Source organism: Mustelus asterias, chromosome 15 (genome assembly GCF_964213995.1).
Source record: "Mustelus asterias chromosome 15, sMusAst1.hap1.1, whole genome shotgun sequence".
NCBI classification, from domain to species: domain Eukaryota; kingdom Metazoa; phylum Chordata; class Chondrichthyes; order Carcharhiniformes; family Triakidae; genus Mustelus; species Mustelus asterias.
The window spans coordinates 58690774-58715099 of NC_135815.1; the positions used below are offsets into that span (position 1 = coordinate 58690774).

Consider the following 24326-nt stretch of genomic DNA (forward strand, 5'->3'; position numbering starts at 1 on the left):
TGGGGAATCTTCAGTAGTTGGGTTAGAGTTGCCTTTATTTCTTCTAACCTTTGCAGAGTAACTATTAGTGCTGGCAGAACCATCAAAAGTTAGTGATTTTAAATTGCTTTATTGATGGTTCCAATCACAATTCCCAGTGCAGTTCTCCAGGGGATGTTAGCACATTGGACAGTTGCCGGGTAAACCCTTACCTTGGAACGTCTGAGAGGGATTCCCCAACGCATCTGGGGTATCCCCAAATCCGATGCTCGGGAGTCAGGAATATGCAGGCCATCATCAATTCTGAAACCACTTTAAATTTTGCTTATAGTTTATAACTTGTGACCGGGTGCATATGACAGCAGAGGAGAAAGATCACTTTGTATTTGAGTTATTGGTGGAAAGATTTCTTGAAGCTACTTACATTTTGTTTGCAAATTTAATGAAAGGGCCAGACATACTGTGGAAAAATATATAACATGTAAAATACTTGTAAGGATACACACACAATAGCTGGGAGTAAAAAGGTGGCTAGGGACCTACGATTTCTAAAGTTATCTACCAGTGGAGTTTTCCTTGTGTCTTTTCTAGGAGCGTTGCAGACTGATTAAAAACGATGAATTGTTACAATTAGTCAACAGCTCTGTTATTGCATCATGAAACTGGCAGGACAGTAGAAATTGAACTAGATGAAACTTGGGATTTCTAAATAAGAGACTGTCCTCTTACTGTATAATAATCAATTTTTTTGCAATGTTTGCACATTGAGTTGAAAATTCTGATTTGCAGAATTGTAGGAAGTGTGATTTTAATTGGATGTTTGTGTGTCAAGTACTGATCTTCTGCTTTTGCCTGGTGGACTCAGCATGAGAGAAGTTAACAGCTGTACTTACAGTCAACATACACTCAGTGTGGAGGTATTTGGTAAAGATCCAAATCATATCCATCTGGGATTACAGCATCGTAGACTTAAAAAATGTCAGGAATCTGTACAGTGCTGTTTCCATTATTTTTGATGGGAATTGGGTTAGTGAGTTTTGCTGGGAAGGGATTTTAGTAACATGACCACAGTTTTTATTTTGAGAGCACTCATTAAAGTGAGAGAAGTCTGGAAAGTTGGGAGGAATTTTCCTGTGTTTTGGTCCAAGTCAGCAGTTTAAATCGACAAACTGAATTGCATGCTGAGCTTCACTGCACACAAGTGTTAGCTGTATATGTGATTTCACGACTGAACAGATAGCACAACTGAAAAGAAGTGGCTTTGCGAGAAACCGAGCAAAAGTAAACCGGTTAATCCTGTTAGAAAGTCAAAGTAAAAGAGAGCTGGCATTTGGTGGGCATTCTGCAGCCTATCAACAAGAGTGGGTCACTAATACCACCACTGACCTAGCTGGTAGAGTTCTGAATGACCCTGCTGCCAAACTGGGTTGGCACCAAGTGGTGATAGAATCAGTATGAGGAATAACTACACCATTAGGGGTAGGGTGAGGAGAAAGTCCCTGAATGCATCTCAGCCAGAATGGGTCGAAGCACACTGTTGGCATTAATCTGATACACACGCTAGCCATCTAGTCAATGGACCTATCTGCTCCATCCAACTCCTGGCACCCCACCCCTTCCTCCCCTCTCGCCTCTCAACATGACACACTGCCTTGGTTTGGACATGGTTTGATAATATTGCCATGCTAAATTGGATGGATTAGACTAGACAGGGTAGTTAGATACCTTTTGAAGCACTGTGGGCCTTTATGCTGCAGCATAGTACATCATGACAATATGTAACCTTATGGCCTGCTATATCCTTCTCTTCAGTCAAGCCAGATGACCAGCCTTGTTCAATGAAGAGTGGAACAAGATGCCAGGACCATCACCAGAGTACTTAAAAATGAGACACCAACCTGGAAAACTATTACACAGGATTACATGCACAGTAAACTGCTAAAGAATAATGTTATAAATGGCTAAAGAGTCCCACAGCCAATGAATCAATTAAAACATCTCCAGTCTTATCACATCTACCGGGACAATTAAGCAACAAATGGGTGGTGGAAATTCCATGAGCATCCCATTGGAGTCATTACTGAATTGGTGATCTTGTTTAGCCTCTCAGGTCCCTGATATATTTAACAAATACCAGTATTTTCACCCAATTAGAGTTGCTGCGCAGCACATCAAGAAACTGCTGAGTGCCCAGATTCAAAAAACTATGGACCCTAATAATATCCCAGTTGTAATGCTCAAGATCTGTGCTCTAGAACTAGCTATTATGCCCTTAACGAAATTGTTTGAATACAAATGCAACTGTGGGCTTTACTCAATAAAATGCAAAATTGTCCAGGTGTGTTTTGTCCACAGTTGTCAGCAGTGTTATGAAGTAACATGAAGGGAGTTAAGTGCAGTTGTTGGATAATGTAATAAACTACTTTCAGCTGCTCGATCCATGACCTCCCTCGAGGTCAGATGTGGGGCTGTTGACAGATTATTGTAGTGATTAACCCCATTTGCATTTGTGCCAATATTTAAGCAACCTGTGCTTGAATGCACAAAGACCTGCAGCATCCAAGGATGGGCTGATAAGTGACATAACATTCAGGGGTCACAACATTTGTACCTTGTGTTAGGCAATAATCTCCAATGGGACAGATTATAATCACTTCCCACTCGTTTTCAACAACATTTCTCAATCTCCCGCTGACTACTGTCTTGTGAATCGGAATCATGTCCAGTATCTCACCATTATAACGTGGAAATATATCACGGATCCTTTATTGTTGCTGGCTCAAAAACAGGCAACTCCCACCTCGACTGTGTTGTGGCAACAACGTCAGCAAATATCCAAAAAGGGATTGTTCATTTAAAGATCTCGTCCTCAAGAAAATGTCTTCAGGCGTTTACTTTGTCTAAAACAGTGTGCTCATTAAATTTAATAAGATCGAACACATTGAAATGAGTCAAATACTGTGGATGCTGGAAATCCGAAATAAAAACTGAAAATTCTAGAAATACTCAGGAGGTCTAGCAGGATTTATGGAGCGAGAAACGGTTCTTTGGCAACAGTGAATGACTGTACTTTCAATTTAGATTATTTATTCGCTGTTCAACATATGGGGCGGGACTTTACAGTCTCGCTTGAGTGAAACCGGAAATTCCCGTCCGAGGTCAATGGACATTTCCGTTGTCCACCCCTCACCTGCTCCGATTCTATGGTGGGCAGGGTGGTAGAATTCCAGTGATGGTCTGCTCTACGTTGGAGAGACCAAAGGCAGTCTGGTTAACTGCTTTACAGAACACCTCTATTCAGTCTGCAAGTATGACCCTGAGCTACCAGTTACTTGTCATTTTAATTCTCCACTTTGCTTCCACCCTGATCTTTCTGTCCATGGCCTGCCTTAGTGTTCCATTGAAACCCAACACACTGCCTCATTTTTTTGGTTTAACAGTTTACAGCCTTCTGGGCTCAACATTGAGCTCAATGATTTTAAATCATAACCTCTGCCCCCATTTTGTTTGGTGTTTTCCTTGTTGGTTGATTTTTCTTTCTCTTGTTTCTTTGTTAGTACCTTTACTCTGTTCTTGGACAGTTCCGTTCCTTGACCAGATCCCATGTTGTGGGGAAGTCTGGTGAGGGACTAATAATGTTTTCGTTAAAATAGACCAATTTTGAGATTTAAGGCACAAGATTCCTGGAGTTTTAAAAAAAACAAAGGTAAAACTTTAGTATACAAGTGCAGAAAAATAAAATATTTAGAATATCTAATACTTGAACCCATGAGGTACATAAACACACCACACTGCAGAATAAATGCCACATGCAACCAAAACAGATTTCATGGATTTCTCAACAGCTTACCCAGAGTTTACTTACATTGGAGTCAGCTAGTCTCATGTCTCTCTCATGAAGCTTTCTAATCTTCATCTTAAAAGATATTGTCTTGGAATTCTCTTCAAAGGTTGCTGTAACTTGGATATCTTCAACAATGGTCCATCTCACAGGGATTCAATCTCGCCTATGAAGATTATGTTCTCCGGGGTTTCCGAGTGCACTCAAGAATCAACTCGAGCACAAGTTCATATCTTCATCCATGCCAACAGAGCACTGCTGCTGCAAAGGGGTACCTATGCTCCAGTAGCCTCTTAAAGTCTGCTCCTCGCAACTCTTTCCCTATGTTGGAGCTTGTTTCTCTGCTTCCTTCTTTTTACTCTGGGATCTCTTGCTGTCCCTTGCCTTTGGTCCTCACCTGGGACACTTGGAATCATAGAATCCCTACAGTGCAGAAGAGGCAATTCGGTCTATTGAGTTTGCACCAGCTCTCTGTTAGAGTATCTTACCCAGGCCCCCTCCCCTGTTCTATAGCTAATCCATCTAACCTACACATCTTGGGACACTAAGGGGCAATTTAGCATGGCCGATCCACCTAAGCTGCATATCTTTGGAGTTTGGGAGGAAACCCATGCAGACACGGGGAGAATGTGCAAGCTCCACACAGACAGTCACCCAAAGCTGGAATTGAACCGATGTCCCTGGAGCTGTGAGGAACCAGTGCTAACCACTGGGCCATCGTGCTGCACTTGGCTCACAGACTCAAACTGACTCTTGAACTGACCTGGTGACCTATCAAAGCACTCCAAGAGGTCCCACCCTTGTTACTCGGCAGGGACAAATGAGCAGTGGAACATCCTGTATCTTAAGTGTTACAATCTCTACAGACAATAAGTTTATATGACGCACAGAATGAATGGATTTCATAACAAACCTCCTCTTGTCCTATTACCACTACAGTTGACTGCACCATGAAACCTTTTTGTCATTTAATCCCTCCTGCCCTACACACAGTCACTGGTGTTCCCATTTGTTATTCTTACCCCCCTTTCACATGCTCAGAACCTATTACTTTTAGAATGTTTCACAGTTCTGATGAATAGTCAGAGACCTGAAGCTTTAACTCAGTTTCTCTCCATGGATGCTGCCAACCCTGGCACGTTTTTCAGCATTTGCTGTTTTCTTTAACGGTACACAAAGCCTTTCATCTATCTGATGAAGATATGTTTTGTCAGGGAGAGGAGGCCGATCATCTTTCGCTGAGCAAGAAGTGCCAAGTTGAATATCAAATTCAAGCTCTGCTCACGTATGTTTTGAAATTTGTGCCGATCAATTTTGGACTGTAAAGTGTTGACACCCACTATTGAGGGTTTGCATTGTATGCCTCAAGTTCAAATAGAAAACCTAGTGGAACAAAAGGCTAATGTGCTTGGCCTGGATTTCTGGATCTCAACTTTTAAAACAGCTGGAATAATCATTGGACACATTGATCTTCTTGTAGACTGTAACCATGGGAATTAAAGAGTGCCAATAACCTGAAATAAGGTAGATTAATACTTAATCCCCAGGCATGCATGTTTATTATGACGAATCTGTCTAGACTTGCCAATTATAACCGGGAAAGAATTCATGGAAATAGTTTATCTTGTATTTGAGGAGTAACTTGTAAATGTTTGCTCAGAAATTACTTGGATCTGAACTTTTATTCCCAATCGTTCAGCCTTTGGCCTTCTGTATGTCACATTTCTGTAGCCATCAACCCATCATCCACATCTTCAACTCCATCTTTGATGCCCGAGTCCCGATTTAAAACCATTACACTCTCTTCATGGTCGTTACACCAGCGTGGCTCTCACCTTAAGTCCAAGAGCAATAACTGAAGTGGTGGACAACTGGTTTCGCTGTTCACTGACAGATCTGGCCAGACCATTTAAACATGAAAACATCCCTTTCTCATCTGCGAAAAGTGCTCACTATTCCAGGATTACCCTGGAATTCAAAGAGAATCCCCCCGACTTCTTAATTGAAAGCGACATCCTTAAACCCATCTACTTTGTGTTGTAGGTGAGGGTGGAGAAGACAAAGGCACTCCTTAAAAACCAGTGTGAGAGCTCATGAAATTCTTTTGTCAGCAAGACCGATATTATCTGATGAACTGCCTATCTTTCCATAGCCCTTCAGACCAATTCCCTGAGCTTCTTTCCTTCTCTCATTTCTCTCCTATCCCCTCTCATTGCCTTTGCTGGTACTCACTTCCTGCTGTCTTGGCCATATTCCCACTAAACTACTGACACCCAATTTTCCTTTCCAGCTGCCATGTTGTGTAATGTTGTTGGTTGCCCTCCCTTGTCTCTCTCTCCTTCAAATCTGTTGTCATTGCCATTCCTCAAAAAAGCATCAACTGTTGATCCCACTGTACCTTGCAAACTACTGTCCCATCTCCAGCCTCTTTTTCTTCTCCAAAACCTTGATCATATTACCTCCCCAATCCATTCCCATGCTGCCTCGAACTCCATGCTGGAATTGGATACCGTCCCTGCCACAGTATCAAAACGGCTCTTCTCTTGAGTCACAAATTAGTTCTGATGTGACTGTAACAAAGGTAAATTATCCCTGCTTTTCCTTCCTTCCTCAAAATATTTCTCATGACTACTCTGCACCATTGCCCAGCTGAGCGAGACAGCCCTTGCTTGGTTCCATCCTTATTTATCTAATTGTAGTCTAGAAGCAGGAGTAGGCCATTCGGCCCTTCAAACCTACTCCGCCATTCATTTTGATCATGGCTGATCATCGAATTCCAATATCCTGATCCCCGTTACCACCATATCCCTTGATCCCTTTAGCCTCAAGAGCTATATCTAGTTTCTTCTTGAAATCAGACAACATTTTGGCCTCAACTACTTTCTGTGGTGGTGAATTCCACACAATCACTACCCTCTGGGTGAAGAAATTTCTCCTCGCCTCAGTTCTAAAAGCTTTGCCCCCTATCTTCAAACTATGACCCCGAGTTCGAGACTCTCACGCACCATTGGGAACATTCTTTCTGAATCTCCCCTGTTCTATAAGATCCCCCCTCACTCTTCTGAACTTCAGTGAATATAAAACCAAAAGAGAAAATGCTGGAAAATCTCAGCAGGTCTGGCAGCATCTGTAAGGAGGGAAAGGAGCTGACGTTTCGAGCCCAGACGACCCTTTGTCAAAGCTCATAAAAAAAAGATGTCGAGTGTTTTCATGTGGCAGTGCGGGAGTATGGTTTTCAGGATGCAGTGAGAACAACAGCTTGAAGAATGTTGTGTATCCTGGAGGTACCTGTAATCCTGGAGGTTACATGCGGGGTGGAATTTGAGTTGAAATACATGTGGGGTAATTCCGAGATGAGGAAGGAAATGTGGCTGTGGAAGCGAGTCTTGGTAAATACCTGGTCCAACTCAGAGAGAAATGGAAAGCAGTGAAGGTGGATAGGCAGGGAGAGAGCTACGGAAATCCTGTCAGAGAGAAGAGTACTTCTTCAGGGTAGGCATTCCTGGAAGAGGAATGGCAGTGAATTAAACACTGGATAAAAGCAAATTACTGCAGATGCTGGAATCTGAAACCAAAAGAGAGAATGCTGTAAAATCTCTTCAGGTCTGGCAGCATCTGTAAGGAGAGAAAAGAGCTGATGTTTCGAGTCCAGATGACCTTTTGTCAAAGCCCCAGTTGAGCTTTGACAAAGGGTCATCTGGACTCGACATCAGCTCTTTCTCTCCTGACTGATGCTGCCAGACCTTCAGTGAATATAATCCAAACCGACTTAGTCTCTCCTCATATGACAGACCTGCCATCCCAAGAAACAGCCTGGTAAACCTTTTCTGTACTCCCTCTATTGCAAGGATATCCTTCCTCAGATAAGGAAGGACACCAAAACTCAATACTCCAGATGTGGCCTCACCAATGCTCTATACAATTGCTGCCAAACATCCTGATCCCTATACACCAGTCACCTCGCTATGAAGGCCAACATACCATTGCCGCCTTTACTGCTTGCTGTACCTGTGTGCTTTCTTACCTCTGATGCACGAGGACACCAAGATCTCACTGAGTATCCACCCTCTGAAGTTACACCCATTCAAGTAATAATCTGTCTTCTATTCTTGCTACCATAGTGGATAACCTCACATTTATCCACATTATACTGCATCTGCCATGCATATACCCACACACACAGCCTATCCAAATCACGCTGAAGCATCTCTGCATCCTCCTCACAACTCACCCTCCCACCTAACTTTGTATCATGTGCAAATTTGGAGATAATACATTCCCTCTTCTAAATCATTAATACATAATGTGAACAGCTGGGGTCCTAGCACAGATCCCTTTGGAACCCCATTAGTCACTGACAGCCAATAACGAAAAGACCCACTTATGCCAACTCTTTGTTTCCTATCTGCTAACCAGCTTTCTGTCCCTCAAGACATTTGTAGCAGAAACCAAGACAGTGGCTGCAGTCTTTCCAATATTTAATTGGAGGAAATTTCTGCTCATCCAGTCCTGGATATAGGATAAACAGTTGTGAAGTCTTAGGATGTTTTAATGTGTTGAAAAGTGCTAGATAAATGATTTTATAGCAAACAAGAGTTCAGTTGCGAATATTGAATACAAAGTATGAGGAAATTCAATGTAACTTTTTAATAAATTGCAACTTCAGTACGATATATCCTTGCTGGGCCTGAGGCTATATAGCTGTCATAAATTTCAAAATACATCAGTTAAGCAGTGATTGGAACACCTGCATGGAGTGGGGGACAGATTGGGAAAAATTGAGTCAAAGGATTTTGTGTGTGGGCGAATCAGAACGGTGATGTGGCTGAAACAAACTGAATTTTGTGTCCAAGCTAACACAAGTGAATAAGCATTTATTCCTAGGTTCCAATGCTAAATGTTCAATTATGTATTCATGCTTGAATATTTTCTGATTATATTTAAGGAACGACTAAACTTTAGAACAGTTATTACATAAAATGCCAGGGCAAAAAAATGAACGAGTAAATAAATGTCAGAAGTTAGATGTATAAACTGAAAAATAGAAGGAACAGATGAAAACCAAATGAAATCCATTTGATCATGATTTAGTATCGAGGGCAAATAGTGTCAGCATCAAAAATCAATAAATAGCTGTTGTAAAATAATTAAATGCAAAGAAGATGACGGCAGCAGTGCAGAATTTAAGAATTTGTGGACACTGCCTGTTCCAGATGATGGCACCCATGGGAAATGTGTTCTGAATCATTTCCAGCTCTGTTACTGAGCTGGAGTGTCAATTGCTGACATTCTGACACGTAAGAAAATGAAGGAAGAGATTGTTGTTTACTCCAGCCACAACATATCAAATGATGCAGGTAGAGAACCTAGCTACTAAATTTATAAACGAGGACCACGAGGTGTTAATGTTCAGGTTATTATCTGAGCGTTGGGCAAATTTACATAAGGATAAGCAGTTCGGGAAAGTAAACATGGGTGGAAGATTGGACCAAGAAGGAGATGTTCCAGTATGCCTGCATGTATGAGATGGCACTTAAGCAAAGTTAGACAGCTAAAATGCTTGGGGCCGAGATTGCATAAACTTGGGTTTGTGTTATCTTGGGCATGGAAGACAAACGGGTTGATCTAAATAAGACGTTCAGATGATTAATGGATTGATGCAGTAGAAAGGGAGGATCTATTTCATCTGGTGGGGTAAGTCCAGAACTGGAGTTGGGGGAGGGGGGCATAATGTTAAAATTAGAACTCCGCTTTCATGGTGAAATCATAAAGCAGCCCATGCTCCCTTTCGATCTCTTTGCTGCTAACATTCTCACCTTTTTAGAGGTTCAAAACTCACTCCACACAGTTCCAGTGTTGGAAACTAAAACTCTGGCTCTGAATTCTGCATTGACGTTCATTGGGATAGATGTGGCTATTGGATGATGGTGTCATGAATATGAGTTGTGAGACTCGCAAAAAATCATCCAGCTGGAAGGGATTAACCAGCCCGTAGTTTAGTATTAAAAATGATAATAGCAATGGAAGGAGCATTTGGGCTTTTAATCACTCTGTCAATCTTTCCACAACTTCACAATCTTCTCATTGGGAATGGTTTAAAGATAAGCAAAATTCAAGCTTGAGTGTAATGCTTAGTTATGCTTGCAGGTCGCAAATCATTCTCTGGTCTGCTTGCTCCACTTTAGCAGCAGAAAGTTTTTGCTGGTGTCATCACCAACAGATCACTCAAGAACTCCATGTCTTCACAGCAACAAAAATGAAATATTTCTTTGGCTGCTAAATTAGTGTAAAATAATAAATGCAGCAATTTAATTGGAAGACACTCAATTGAACCTTAAATTTAGCTTTTTTTTAAAGCAGTGGAATTTTGCGAATGAATTTTTGCCATATCCAGTTTATTTTAATTTGTAATTTTCTATTATACGGTGGGTGCTATTGTTCTTGAATAATACAGAAAATGTTGAATAAACTCAGTAGATCTGGCATAATCGGTAGAGCAAGAAAGGAAGTTAAAATCTCAAGTCCAATATGACTCTTTTGAACCGAAGCCTGAGCGCACATTCTGAAAGTGGAAACAATATTTCAGAACCGCATCAGTGAGTCAGTAAAGGGGGGTAATTGTACTCGAATGGCATTACTGTTTTTTATAATCCTTTCTAATGGATTATAGTTCTTGTTTTCTAGGGCATGTATATTAAATCAACCTACGATGGATTACATATTGTGACTGGTACAACAGAACATGTGAGTAAGAAACTTGTTTATAATTCTAGCTTTAAATGGTAAATCTGTGATTCTGGGTATTCAACCAGGAACCTGCATGCATTAGGGTGGCACAGTGGTTAGCACTGCTGCCTCTCGACTCCAGGGACCCGAGCCTTAGGTGATTGTCTGTATGTATGGAGTTGCACATTCTCCCCATGTTTGCATGGGTTTCCTCCGGGTGCTCCGGTTTCCTTGCACAGTCCAAAGACATGCAGGTTAGGTGGATTGGTCATGATAAATTGCCCCTTAGTGTCCCAAGATGTGTAGGTTAGATGGATTAGCCATGGTAAATGTGTGGTATTACAGGGATAGGGTGGGGGAGAGGGCCTGGGTAAGATCCTCTGTCAGAGTAGATGCAGACTTGATGGACTAAATGGCCTCTTCTGCACGGTAGGGATTCTATGATGATTCTAATGTGCCTAGTGATTAGGCATTTTAGCTTTTGTAATAGTTGTACTGTATCTGGTGTAAAAGCCAAAGCACTAATAATCCTTTGAACTGTGCATGCATAAATAAAAATCCAGCTTGCATATTTCAGAAAGTTAGTATTTTCAGGACAATACTAGCCGCATATGTAGCCACATATGTAAATTGGTTTACCGAATACTTGCAAAAAAATCCTATAAATTAACTTAATATAGGCAAGCTTGCATCTACACTGTGTCATCTTGCCTTATGGCTAAACATTACCTTATAACAAAAATGAAATAAACATTGTTCAAACAAGTGCTGACATTAACTTGCATTACACAGAACTTTCTACATAGAAAAAGGTGATGAAGAAGTATAACGAAAATTGAGAACTGAACCAAAGTACACAGGACGAGGAATAATACCCAAAACCTGATCAGAGGTTGGCTGCAGATGGGCCCTTTAAGGAGGGGGGGGGGGGGGGGGGTTGCAGGGATTTATAGACTTAATTTGGGTGCTGAAAACAGGGAAAGGATGGAAAGAGATGTGTACAAGAGACTAATCAGTGTGGGGTGGTAGTCCTGGTTGGGAGGGAAGGTGGGGAGATCCAGCCGTAGGTGGTCATTGAGATTAAACTCAAAAATGATGGGTATATTTAAACACCAAAGTGACCCAATAACATCTCTCTGTGCATACGTTTTCTATGTTTCTGTATATAATAACTTCACCCTTAATTGGAGATTCTGAAATTTCCCTACTAGAGATGTTAAGCTAACTAGCCTTTAATTCCTCCAATTAATGCTTTCTTTCTTCCTTTGAAAATTTGAATGACATTGATACTGAAGTCATCTTGTGCACATCCACACTCACCAGAACACTGATGTCTTGGTGTGGTAGTAAAGATCATTGAAGCAATTGTGTAAATGTAAAAATGTGCACCACATAGGCATGAAGATAAATTCACCTGCATTAAGCCGAGATCTGTATAATTGGGAAATTCATGAGCTGTGTGTTATCCGATTGCCAGTATCACCACAGCAATGATGGATCTACCTCACTGTTTATTTATGCAGTGCTCTAACAAGGCGCTTCGCAGGGGCATTATAAAGCAAAATATGACACCGAGCAGATTAAAGATGTACAATGGCAGATGGCCAAACAGCAAGAAAGTACTCATTAAATATTCTAGCTTTATCTTGCACCTCAAAGCATGCGTCGCTTTCTTTGTCTTAATAGGCCCCGGCCCACCTCTACTACCCACTTAGAATTTGATGGATTTTGTGTTCCTTTGTTAACAGCCATTCTATTCTCATATGTTCTCTTTGCCAATTTTATTTTCCTTTTCACTTGCTCTATTAACTTAATGTATTTGGCTTGGTTCTGGGTTGAAGAAATCATGCATCTTACGTTCTCTTTTATTTGTTTCCCATTCGCTTACTTGTCATCCAAGGAACCTGGACTTTGGTTCTTCAACCTTTCCTTCTTGTTGGAATATTTCGAGCCTGTACTTGAAGCATTTCCTCCTTAAAGATCAACCATTATTTTATTCTAGTTCTTCCTGTCAGTGTTTGCTTCCCTTTTACTCTGGCTAGATCCCCTCTCATCTAATTGAAGTTAGCCCTCTCCCAATTTGTTAGTTCTACTTTAGCAACAGAGAAGAGCATGAGGCAATCTAATCTAAAGCTTTTACAATTTGCTGGTGTTATTGGGGAGGGTTTAAACTAACTTGACGGAAACCAGGAGTTAATACTACAGAGAAATGCCACAGTGTGTCGAGCAATGGGAAAGACACTGAGCACTGAAGTTTCTTTTAAAAAGTGAGCTATTAGGTGAGGTTAGAGTAAGAGGGGATATAATAAAGTCAAAATTAAGATTACCATGCATGAATGTGAAACGGGTGGAATGTGGTAAATATGATTGGTGAACTGTAAGTACAGATAACCATGTGAAAATATGATGTGACTATAATAGAAATATGGTTTAAAGGAGGATGGGACTGGGCATTAAATGTTCCTGCATACAGATATTCAGGAAGGATAGCGAAGGCAAGAAAGGGAGAGGGGTGGCAGGATTTATTTGAGGGAACATTACATTGCTGAAGAGGAGGGTGTCCTAGACAGGGTCAAAGACAGAATCTATTTGGCTAGAGTTAAGAAACAAAAAAGCTGTAATTACATAGCTTGTTAGTCTATAAGCCACCATATGGAGGGAAGGATATGGAGGAACTTTGCAACGAAATTACAGAGAAGTGCAAGAATTATAGAATAGTCAGAATGGGGAACTTTAATTATCCAGGTATAAACTGGGTATTAGTAGTGTAAAGAGCAGAGAGAGGCAAGAGTTCCTAGAATGTGCTGAGGAAAATTTTGTACAATATGTTTCGTTGCTTAAAAAAGGTTCCAAAAGAAATCCGGGAAACTATAGGCTAGTAAGTTTGACGTTGGTGGTGGGCAAGTTATTGGAAGGTGTGATAAGGGATAGGATCTACAAATATTTGGATAGACAGGGACTTATTAGGGAGAGTCAACATGGCTTTGTGCGTGGTAGGTCATGTTTGACCAATCTATTATAGTTTTTCGAGGAGGTTACCAGGAAAGTGGATGAAGGGAAGGCGGTGGATGTTGTCTACCTGGATTTCAGCAAGGCCTTTGACAAGGTCCCTCATGGGAGGTTAGTTAGGAAGGTTCCGTCGCTGGGTATACACGGGGAGGTAGTAAATTGGATTAGACACTGGCTCAATGGAAGAAGCCAGAGAGTGGTTGTGGAGGATTGCTTCTCTGAGTGGAGGCCTGTGACTGGTGGTGTGCCGCGGGGATTGGTGTTGGGTCCATTGTTGTTTGTTATCTATATCAATGATCTGGATGATAATGTGGTAAATTGGATCAGCAAGTTTGCTGATGATACAAAGATTGGAGGTGTAGTGGACAGTGAGGAAGGTTTTCAAAGCTTGCAGAGGGATTTGGACCAACTAGAAAAATGGGCTGAAAAATGGCAAATGGAAGTTAACGCAGACAAGTGAGAGATATTGCACTTTGGAAGGACAAACCAAAGTAGAACGTACAGGGTAAATGGTAGGACTCTGAAGAGTGCAGTTGAACAGAGGGATCTGGGAATACAGGTACAGAATTCCCTAAAAGTGACATCACAGGTGGATAGGGTTGTAAAGAGTGCCTTTGGTACATTGGCCTTTATAAATCGGAGTATCGAGTTTAAAAGTTGGAGTGTTATGGTAAGGTTATATAAGGCATTGGTGAGGCCGAATTTAGAGTAGTGTGTACAGTTTTGGTCACCTAGTTACAGGAAGGATATAAATAAGGTTGAAAGAGTGCAGAGAAGGTTCACAAGGATGTTGCCGGGACTTGAGAAGCTGAGTTACAGAGAGAGATTGAATAGGTTGGGACTTTATTCCCCTGGAGCGTAGAAGAATGAGGGGAGATTTGATAGAGGTGTACAAGATTTTGATGGGTATAGATAGAGTGAATGCAAGCAGGCTTTTTCCACCGAGGCTAGGGGAGAAAAAAAACCAGAGGGCATGGGTTAAGGGTGAAAGGAGAAAAGTTTAAAGGGAATATTAGGGGGGGCTTCTTCACGCAGAGAGTGGTGGGAGTGTGGAATGAGCTACCGGATAAAGTGGTAAATGCGGGGTCACTTTTAACATTTAAGAAAAACTTGGACGGGTTCATGGATGAGAGGGGTGTGGAGGGATATGGTCCAAGTGCAGGTCAGTGGGACTAGGCAAAAAATGGTTCGGCACAGACGAGAAGGGCCAAAAGGCCTGTTTCTGAGCTGTAATTTTCTATGGTTTCCGGTCCATTGAGAAAAGAAGCACTTGGGAATGAGGTGGGCCAAGTGGATTAAGTGTCAGTAAGGGAACATAGAGGGAATAGTGACCATTGTATCATCAAGGTTTATGTTGGCTATAGAAAAGGACAAGGAGCAATCTGGGGTGGGGGAGGGGAGTGTTGAGCAACCAACCTCTGAGATAAGAATGGATCTTGTCCAGATCAACTGGGAACAAAGATTAGGCAAAAGTAACTTTAAAGAAGAACTCTGGCAGAGGCAAGATATATTCCTATGAACGGGTTCCCTGGGTGAGGGGAAAAAGAAAGAGATTAAGATGATAGGCCAGAAAGTGTACCTATTCAATTGAGAACCAGGCTGAATATAAAGGGTTTGGAGGGAAATTGAAGAAGCAAAGTGGGTGTATGCAACAGTATTGGCAGCTAAGGGAATCCAAAAATTTTCTATCGGCCTAGAAATAGTAAAAGGAGTAGGAGGGCCATTTTGGGACCGAAAGGGGATTTATACATGGAAGCTGGGGGAGCAAAGCTGATGTACAAAATGGATACTTTGCATCTGTCTTTAGCAAGGAAGATGCTGCCCAAGTCATAGTGAAAGCGAAGTAGTTCAGACAGTTGACAGGTTTGAAATTGATAAGGAGAAGGTATTGGATAGGCTGTCTGTAGTTAATAGTTGATAAGGTGCAAGGACCAGATGAGATCCATCCAATGATACTGACCAAAATGTCTATGGGGAAATTGTGAAGGTACTAACCATAATTTTCCAATCCTCCTTAGGCTTGTTTGTCCCAGAGGTGTGGAGAATTGTTAATGTTACATCCCCGTTTAAGAGAGGATGTAAAGATGAGCCCAGCAACTATAGACCAGTCAGTTCAACCTTGATTACAGGGAAGCATAAACGTTAATTCGGGACAGAATTAAGATCTCTTGGGCACTTTTCGGTTAAATAAGGTAGCCAGCAAAAGGCCAAATTGTGTTTAAACTTTGCTTGTGTTTTTTGCTGAGGTAACATGAATAAGGGCAATACTGTTGAATGGGACTTCCAAAAGATACTCAACAGTGCCAAAAGGACATAGACAAGTTGGTAGAATGGGTGGCCAGATGAAGGTTGATGACAAGAAGGCTATGGCAGGTGAGGACCTAGAAACTATCATCACGAAAGAGGTAGTGTTAGGCAAGCTAATGGGGCTAAAGGTAGACAAGTCTCATGGCCCTGATGGAATGCATCCCAGGGTACTAAAGGAGATGGCGGGGAAATAGCAAATGCACTTGTGGTAATTTACCAAAATTTGCTGGACTCTGGGGTGGTTCCCGCAGATAGGAAAACAGCAAAAGTGATGCCACTGTTTTTTTTTAAAAAAAGGTGGACAAAAGATAGGCTGGTTAGCTTAACTTCTGTAGTAGGTAAAATGCTTGAATCTATCATCAAGGAAGAAACAGCGAGACATCTGGATATAAATTGTCCCATTGGGAAGACGTAGCATGAGTTCATCAAGGGCAAGTCATGTTTGACTAATTTTGGTGGAATTTTTTGAGAACATTACGTGTGCAGTGGACAATGGGGAACCAGTGGATGTGGTGTATCTGGATTTCCAGAAGGCATTTGACAAGGTGACGTTCCAAAGGCTGCTGCAGAAGATAAAGGTGCAAGGTGTTACAGGTAATGTATTAGCATGGATAGAGGATTGGTTAACTAACAGAAAGCAAAGAGTGGGAGTAAATGGGTGTTTTTCTGGTTGGCAATTCGTGATTAGTGCCTCAAGGATCAGTGTTGGGGCCACAATTGTTTACAATTTACATATATGATTTGGAGTTGGGGACCAAGTGTAGTATGTCAAAATTCATAGATGACATTAAGATGAGTGGCAGAGCAAAGTGTGCAGAGGATGCTGAAAGTCTGCAAAGGGATATAGATAGTCTAAGTGAGTGAGCAAGGGTCTGGCAGATGGAGTACAATGTTGGTAAATGTGAGGTCATCCATTTTGGTAGGAATAACAGCAAAATGGACTATTATTTAAATGGTTAAAAAATTGCAGCATGCTGCTGTGCAGAGAGACCTGGGTGTCCTTGTGCAGGAATCTCAAGGAGTTGGTTTGCAGGTGCAGCAGGTAATTAAGAAGGCAAATGGAATTTTGTCCTTCATTGCTCGAGGGATGGAGTTTAAAAACAGCGAGATTATGTTGCAGCTGTATAAGGTGCTGGTAAGGCCACACCTGGAGTACTGTGTACAGTTTTGGACTCGTTACTTGAGAAAGGATATACTGGCACTGGAGGGGGTGCAAAGGAGATTCACTAGGTTGATTCCGGAGTTGAGAGGGTTGGCTTATGAGGAGAGACTGAGTAGACTGGGGCTATACTCATTGGAATTCAGAAGAATGAAGAGAGGTCTTGTAGAAACATATAAGATTAAGAAGGGAATAGATAAGATAGGAGCAGGGAGGTTGTTTCCACTAGCGGATGAAACTAGAGCTAGGGGGCATGGCCTCAAAATAAGGGGGAGCAGATTTAGGACTGAGTTGAGGAGGAGCTTCTTACCCAAAGGGTTGTGAATCTGTGGAATTCCCTGTCCAGTGAAGCAGTTGAGGCTACCTCATTGAATGTTTTTAAGGCAAGGATAGATAAATTTTTGAACAGTAAAGGAATTAAGGGTTATGGTGAGCAGGCGGGTAAGTGGAGCTGAGTCCACAAAAAGATCAGCCATGATCTTATTGGATGACGGAGCAGGCTCAAGGGCCAGATGGCCTACTCCTTCTCCTAGTTCTTATGTTCTTATGTAAGTTAATGGGGAGCGATGTGATGTGATGTAATTTGATATGAATGAGGCGAGAGAATATGACCTAAAGGGCCCAATTCTAAAAGGGGTGCACCAAGCAGAGGGATCTGAATTTATATGTATGCAAATCATTGAAGTTAGCAAGGCAAATTGAGAGCGCAGTTAATAAAGCAGATGGCATCCTGAACAGTATCAAAAGGGGCATTGAGTACAAAAGCACCGAGATTATGTTAAATTTGTATAAAACACTGGTTCGGCCTGAACTGAATGTTGCGTCCTATTCTGGGCACCACACTTTCAGAAGGATGTGATGCATTTGAGAAGGTGCAGATAAAATTCATGAATAATTCCAGGATTGTTCATGATCTAAAATGGAAAAAATGTGGAGGGCTGAGAGAAAAGGGCAGGGGAATGGCACTAAGTGAATTGCTTCTGCAAAGAGCCAGCAGAAACATGATGGGTCAAATAGCTGCCTCTTGTGCTGTAATCATTCTATGATTCAATGGCCCCTCTTACACAAGTATACCCGACAGACACTTGGTTCACTTAGCCCACCTCTTTCCCCAGTACCAGATCCAGAGCTGTCTCTCTCCTGGTTGAACTGAGAAGTTCATCTTGATCAAGGAAGTTCTCCTGCGCACATTTCAGAAATTCCTCTCCTTGCTTTCCTTTTAATTGGCGGACTGTCAACTGGGATAATGTTGAAGTCCCCCAATATCACTACACTATAGATCTTACTCACATGTCTGATTTCCCTGCAGATTTGCTCCTTTGTGTCTCGTTATTTGGAGGCCTACATTTACTTAGTGTAAGGATACCGTGTTTATTTCTTAACTCTAATCAAATGGATTCTGTCCTTGCCCCCTCAAGAATATCACTCCTTCTGCTACAATGCCTTTTCTAGTAAGTACTGCTACCAACCTCCCTTTGTCCCTTTCCTGTCTTTTTTGAACACATGGTATCCTTGAATATTTTCACCTCCTCCCCAGTTTTTAAGCCACATTTTCATCATTCCCACTGAATCATATTCACACATTACTATTTGTGTTTGTAGCTCACCAACTAATTTGACAATCTGTTTTTGCAGACAGTCTTCACTTTTCTTGAACAAAAGGACAGGAAACAAAGCCACCTTAGACCCACTCTTGCGTTCATCCCTGACTAGAATAGCATATTTTGCATGATTTTATGTTTTCATTCACTTTATGTATCAAAGTAGACATTTTGACATGTCGCTTTGTATCACACCATCTTAAGTTGTCAATGAATATAGTGAATAATTGAGGCCCCAATCAGGTCAATAATTTGCCCTCAATTACATGAGCTTCCAGTTTAGCCAACAATCTCTTCTTCAAATACCTCCTGGTATTTGTCTGTGTCTGTGTAAATAACATCCATAGGCATTTCCCTATCTGCTGCATTAGCCACTTAAAAATAAATTAATCAGGCTCGCCAAACATGACCTCTTTATAAATCCCCTATCAGCTAAAACATTTCAGTATGGTTGGTTACCCTATCCTTAATTACTGATCCCTGCAATTTCCTGACAACTATATTCCAGGGGCGGAATTCTCCACAGAAAGTTTTAAGTGTTGAATTTGTGTGAAAACTGGAGTAATTCACGCTGGCTTTTTTCAGTGGGAGTTCAGAGAAGAACCTCCCACACTCCGTGCACTGTAGCGGCCACCAGCGTGAATATCATTAAGTTTCAGGGGGAGGAGCCTATCGCCGTTGGAAAGGCTGAAATCAGCGCGCTGAGTGGACCGCTGAGCATGCGCCGATCTGTCAGTGCTGAGACCAGTGCATGCACAGTGGCCCCGCACTGATGGCCTCCTGATTGCTAGCCAGCTTAATTGCTGGCCAGCCCCCATGACCCCTGTAATGGCAGCTCTCCCTCCCCCTGGCCTGCCACTATCTGCGGAACCCCCCCCCTCCCCCTCCAAGCAGGCTGACTGCCCTGATCGCTAGCCTCCTTCCTTCCCCCACCGATCTCTGCAGAGTGGCAGCAGGACCCCCAACCCCACCGATCGCTCCGAGGTGCTGCCCTCTTGGCACTGCCCAATGCCCAGTGGGCAATGCCAAGTTGCCCCCAGGCAGTTGGGAGCACAGGCTGGCACTGCCAGGGTGCCAATGCCCAGAGGGCACCCCTTACCATTACACAACCCACTGGGGGACCCCGATTATCTCTCCCCTCCCACCCGTTTCACTCCAGCAGAGCCGGGCCGTTAGCTCCCTGAAAATGGGGGGCTACTGTAATCCCCGCCAGAGTGAAATATTCTGGCGGGGTGGGGGGAGATACTAGCAAGTCCCGGGCCCACTAATGATATTTGAACTATATTACAATGACCATGTAAATAGTGATTGCCTCTCCCCGCTGATTTCCAGCGCAGAGCAGACCGGCAGGGCAATCCAGCGGGGAGAGGAAATCTGACGCTACGAGATGCAAATGAATGCTTGCGCAAATCCAGTGAATCGGCTGATACGAGAATCTCCCGGCCCACTGCGCTAAAAAATTAGTGCAATAGGATGGGAGAATCGCAGCCATGATCCAATTTCCTCTCCTTTAATAAATAACCGGAATGAGGCATGCAATTTACCAATCTAAAGGAATTCCCTAATTGAGAGAACTCTGGAAGATTGTAGTTAGGCTATCTTCAACATATTCAACTACATCTTCTAAAACTTGCAATGTAAAACTTCCAGACCCAGTGGCTCATCACTCCTTAGTGCCATTAACTGTTTTTATTACCCTTACCTATCTCTAATTTTGTTGAGTCCCTGCCCTTGATTCAATAATAACCTACTTGACATTGGTGAAAAGTGAATTGGAAATACTGATGCAAAGTAATTATTGGGTGTGTCCACCGTTTCCTTACTATCATCAGTATTCAAAGGGTCCACATTGCTTCTGACAACCTTTTCCTCATGTAATTGTGGAAGATTTTTTCTATTGATTTTGATATCCCTCCCAAATTTCTTTTCATGCTCCTTTCAGTGGCTCTTACTATCCCATTTCTCACCATTTACTGTTAATTGTATCTCTTCCATTTGCCAGAACCTGTGCTGCTTTGCATTTTTAAAATTTTTCTATTAGTTTAATATTCCCCCACCTGAACGCCCCCCCCCCCCCCCCCCCCCCCCAAACCTCCTCAATACCTCTTTCAAGGTCTGACTATCTTGACAAGTAGATTCTTAGTCCCAGGGTCATGGTTTCAAGTTTCACAATAGATGATTTTTTAAAAAATATCTAAGTTTTTTTTTCATTTCCCTGAGGTTGCTGGGGATAACTATCTTCCTGTCACTCCCTGACATCTTGTATTCACCACAGGAATGGTATTTGAAAAACCTTATTTTTTAATTAATCATTTGGAAGCTATTCCGTCAAATAAAACTCCATCATAAATAAAGTACCCAAATAGAATCATAGAAACCCTACCGTACAGAGAGGCCATTCGGACCATCGAGTCTGCGCCGACTACAATCCCACCCAGGCCCTACCCCCCATATCCCTACATATTTACCCACTAATCCCTCTAACCTACGCATCTCAGGACACTAAGGGCAATTTTAGCATGGCCAATCAACCTAACCCGCACATCTTTGGACTGTGGGAGGAAACCGGAGCACCTGGAGGAAACCCACGCAGACACGAGGAGAACGTGCAAACTCCACACAGACAGTGACCCAAGCCGGGAATCGAACCTAGGTCCCTGGAGCTGTGAAGCAGCAGTGCTAACCACTGTGCTACCGTGCCGCCCGCGGCTTATCATAATTATCACAATAAGGCTTATCATAATTGTAAAGGAGAAAGTTATAAGACACTAACTTACAAAAATGCATGCTTCAGCAACAGAAAGCAGAATTGAATTTAAAAGCATCTTTCACTTTCAGCATTCACACGTACTGACACTACATCTGTGTAGTGCAGGAGGCTCTAAGTGTTGTAGCAGAAATAAATGCAGTCTTTGCTTTAAGTTAGCAAAGAAGAATGGTTTGTTTGCTGTTCAAATGCAATTGATGTGTATATAACCTTTTGTTTGGGTGCCCAATATCAGCACCAATTATTCCGAGATTAGGTATTCTACTTCGTCCAATAGTGTTTGATCTGCCTGTTTGACATGAAAGTATTTCTTTAAGGTAGGTTCCCTGGCTGAAACCCATGTTGAATTATTATAAGTGCTGGTGAAGCATATTCCTGTGGCTGGAGGAGCTTTTACAAACATACGGCGGTGCTTCTGTCTTTGTCTGTTATTTCTACAACTTGCATCTTTTGTGCTCGTGACCCCGACCCAGATGTTCTTGCTGAGCCAGGAATTCTTTTCTGCTCTTAAACTGCAGAATCTGAAACCCTGTGCAGGTTTTGTTGTAATTGATCCCTTTGTTGTTTCTTGGCCAGGAGGAAGACTGTAATCCAGTAACATTGACGCAAAAACTAGCTTCTTTTAAAGCTTCACATTGTAGCCGTGACTGCAATTTGTTGAAAACAATACCCTTTCTGGGTTGAATGTACTTGGCAATCTCCAGGTTTTCTGATTCTGTGGATATACAGAACCAGCCCTCTTTTGTTTTTCCATTTTTTATTTTTAAATAAAGTCTTTGTTAACAAAGGGTATTAATTTTTCAATATTTGTTTTGTCTGAGCTTTTCGGGTTTCTGGCTGAAAAGGAATCTATTTGAGAATGTCTTCACGTCCTACAAAATAGAGAAAAGTTTTTCTAATTCATTTTTGGGGTATTCTCCTTTTTCTTTCCAGTCCTGAGGATAATATCTAGAAGTGTACTTCCAATGTAGGGGGGCTTAAATTGTGATCATGAGCACAAACCCCAACACAATCCTTCATAGCATTGGGCACTTGGTCCAATTGCAGCACCCCTACTGATTGAACCAGGATTGAACATTTAGTCAATATATTTCAGATCCACTCTTCCATGCATGGAGATGTTAGGCCTTAATGTAAGCTGCCTTTATCTTTTGTTCCTTTTTTCCATGCAGATAGTTCAAACCCTTTTGCTAAGTGAGGTAGTGTGAGGGATGCTGACACTGCTCTAAACCTATCACAGAAACGGTAACACTTATTAAAAATAAAATGCAGCTATTGGTTAATCTGTCAGCTTTTTACTATTGCAATTGAACAGCAGCTTTTAAGCAATCAGCTGACTTTGACATCAAAATATCGATGAAGCTATCTGGAGGAATTCAAGCTTATTTGGCATCTTTGAATTCTCGCATTTTATTCCAGCATTGGAGGAACAGCACGTTTTCAAATCTGAAATTTTTGTAAAGGTTATCTGGTTCCACAACTCCAGAATAACATGACTTAAACTTTTCTCTCCAGGTTGAAGTTTTGAAACTTTTGCTCTGGTATCAGTGAGCCTCCAGTGTCTGCAAGGAAACCAGCAGCTTGACATAAATTGACATTAATAGGATAAAGTCTGAATTGCTGTGATCTGGTTAGCAGCCAATTGCCTTCAAAGCTCATCATTGTGGAAAAAATGAACTGAAAACCAGTCAAGTTAAGCATAGAAATGGGACTTGAGAAATCTGGCATGTCAACAGTTTTGGAATTTTTGTGGCTGCATCAAGTTGTCAGTCATTGTGGGGGATTATTTCTGATGTTTTTCTTTCTCCGCTTTTCAGTCACCTGCTGATCAATCTCACAAGATTCACGCCGGTGATGAGGTTATTCAGGTCAATCAGCAGACTGTGGTAAGTACAAAATAGATAAATGAAACACTTATTTAGAGCCACGATAACAGATGAATGGCTCCACATTTAAACTTACTCTTGCATCTACAGTTTATCATTTGATCTGAAGGGTGCCGAGGTACCTGAATAATTAATTCTTCTAAAGGTTTCAGTGTTTCTATCTTGATGGCATGAGGGTACAGTGAATAAAGTCCAAAGCACAGGTCTCCTTTTGATTTCAGAAATTCCACTGTCACCATATATTTTGTACAATGGGCGACCTCAGGTAAACTATTATTAAACCCTATGCCATCCTACAGGTTTGTTTCTGTTATACAGGTTTTACTGAAAACACAACACAACTGAAAACACTTTTTGCCAAGTGTATTGTTGCAGAGGGAGGCACAACAAATACTGGTTGAGACCAGGCTGCTGATGACCTGCCTATCCCCACACTGAGACAACATTTGGTTGCTCAATCTTTTGTTTAGCCTCAGACCAGGATAATTCACGGTTGGGTTCCTGACCTGAACTGAAATAACTGATCTTCGGGCAACAATTCAGCTGCTACAGCTAACCATTCTCTTTACTGAGAGAAAGGGTTGGGGCTGAGGAAAGAGGTGAAGGAAAGTTGAGAGCCTTGAATTTTCCTTCTGACTTGCTTGTAAGTGATCTCTATTGTTTTGTTTAAGGATAATGATTTGTAAGAAATTTAAGTAGCGTAGAGGCAGAGTGCCCTCTGCGTTAACCTCTGTTGCCTGTAGTGCTCTCTCATTCACAAAGCAAAGTGGGAAACGGACACCTGGAACTCATGCACACAACTCAATTTAACCTTCATTCTTAGCTGAGCTTTATAATGTTTGCTTGGCTGTCCTTCTAATCCACTACAGAAGTTTGTGTTTTCCTTTGGGCTTATGCTGTTCCTTTTGCAAAGCGAACTACCCAAATGACTTGTGTGGTATGAGTAAAGTTTGACTTGGGAGAGTTACGTATGAACATGGTGTTGCGACATGAACTTGTAAGCTGGAAAGTTTGGTTCTGCTGTGCCTGGTTTTTCTGCACTGAGAACCAT

At 41.9% G+C, this 24326-nt stretch overlaps 1 protein-coding gene across 3 annotated transcripts in view; it reads left to right on the top strand.

The window, feature by feature from the left end:
- Positions 1-24326, top strand: part of cnksr3 (cnksr family member 3) — a 136364-nt gene that overhangs the window by 94431 nt on the left and 17607 nt on the right. For all 3 annotated transcript variants that reach the window (XM_078229946.1, XM_078229945.1, XM_078229947.1), the window contains 2 exons: positions 10505-10564; positions 23207-23275. In XM_078229946.1, the coding sequence (XP_078086072.1) occupies positions 10505-10564; positions 23207-23275 (129 nt within the window). The remainder of the gene's footprint in view (positions 1-10504; positions 10565-23206; positions 23276-24326) is intronic.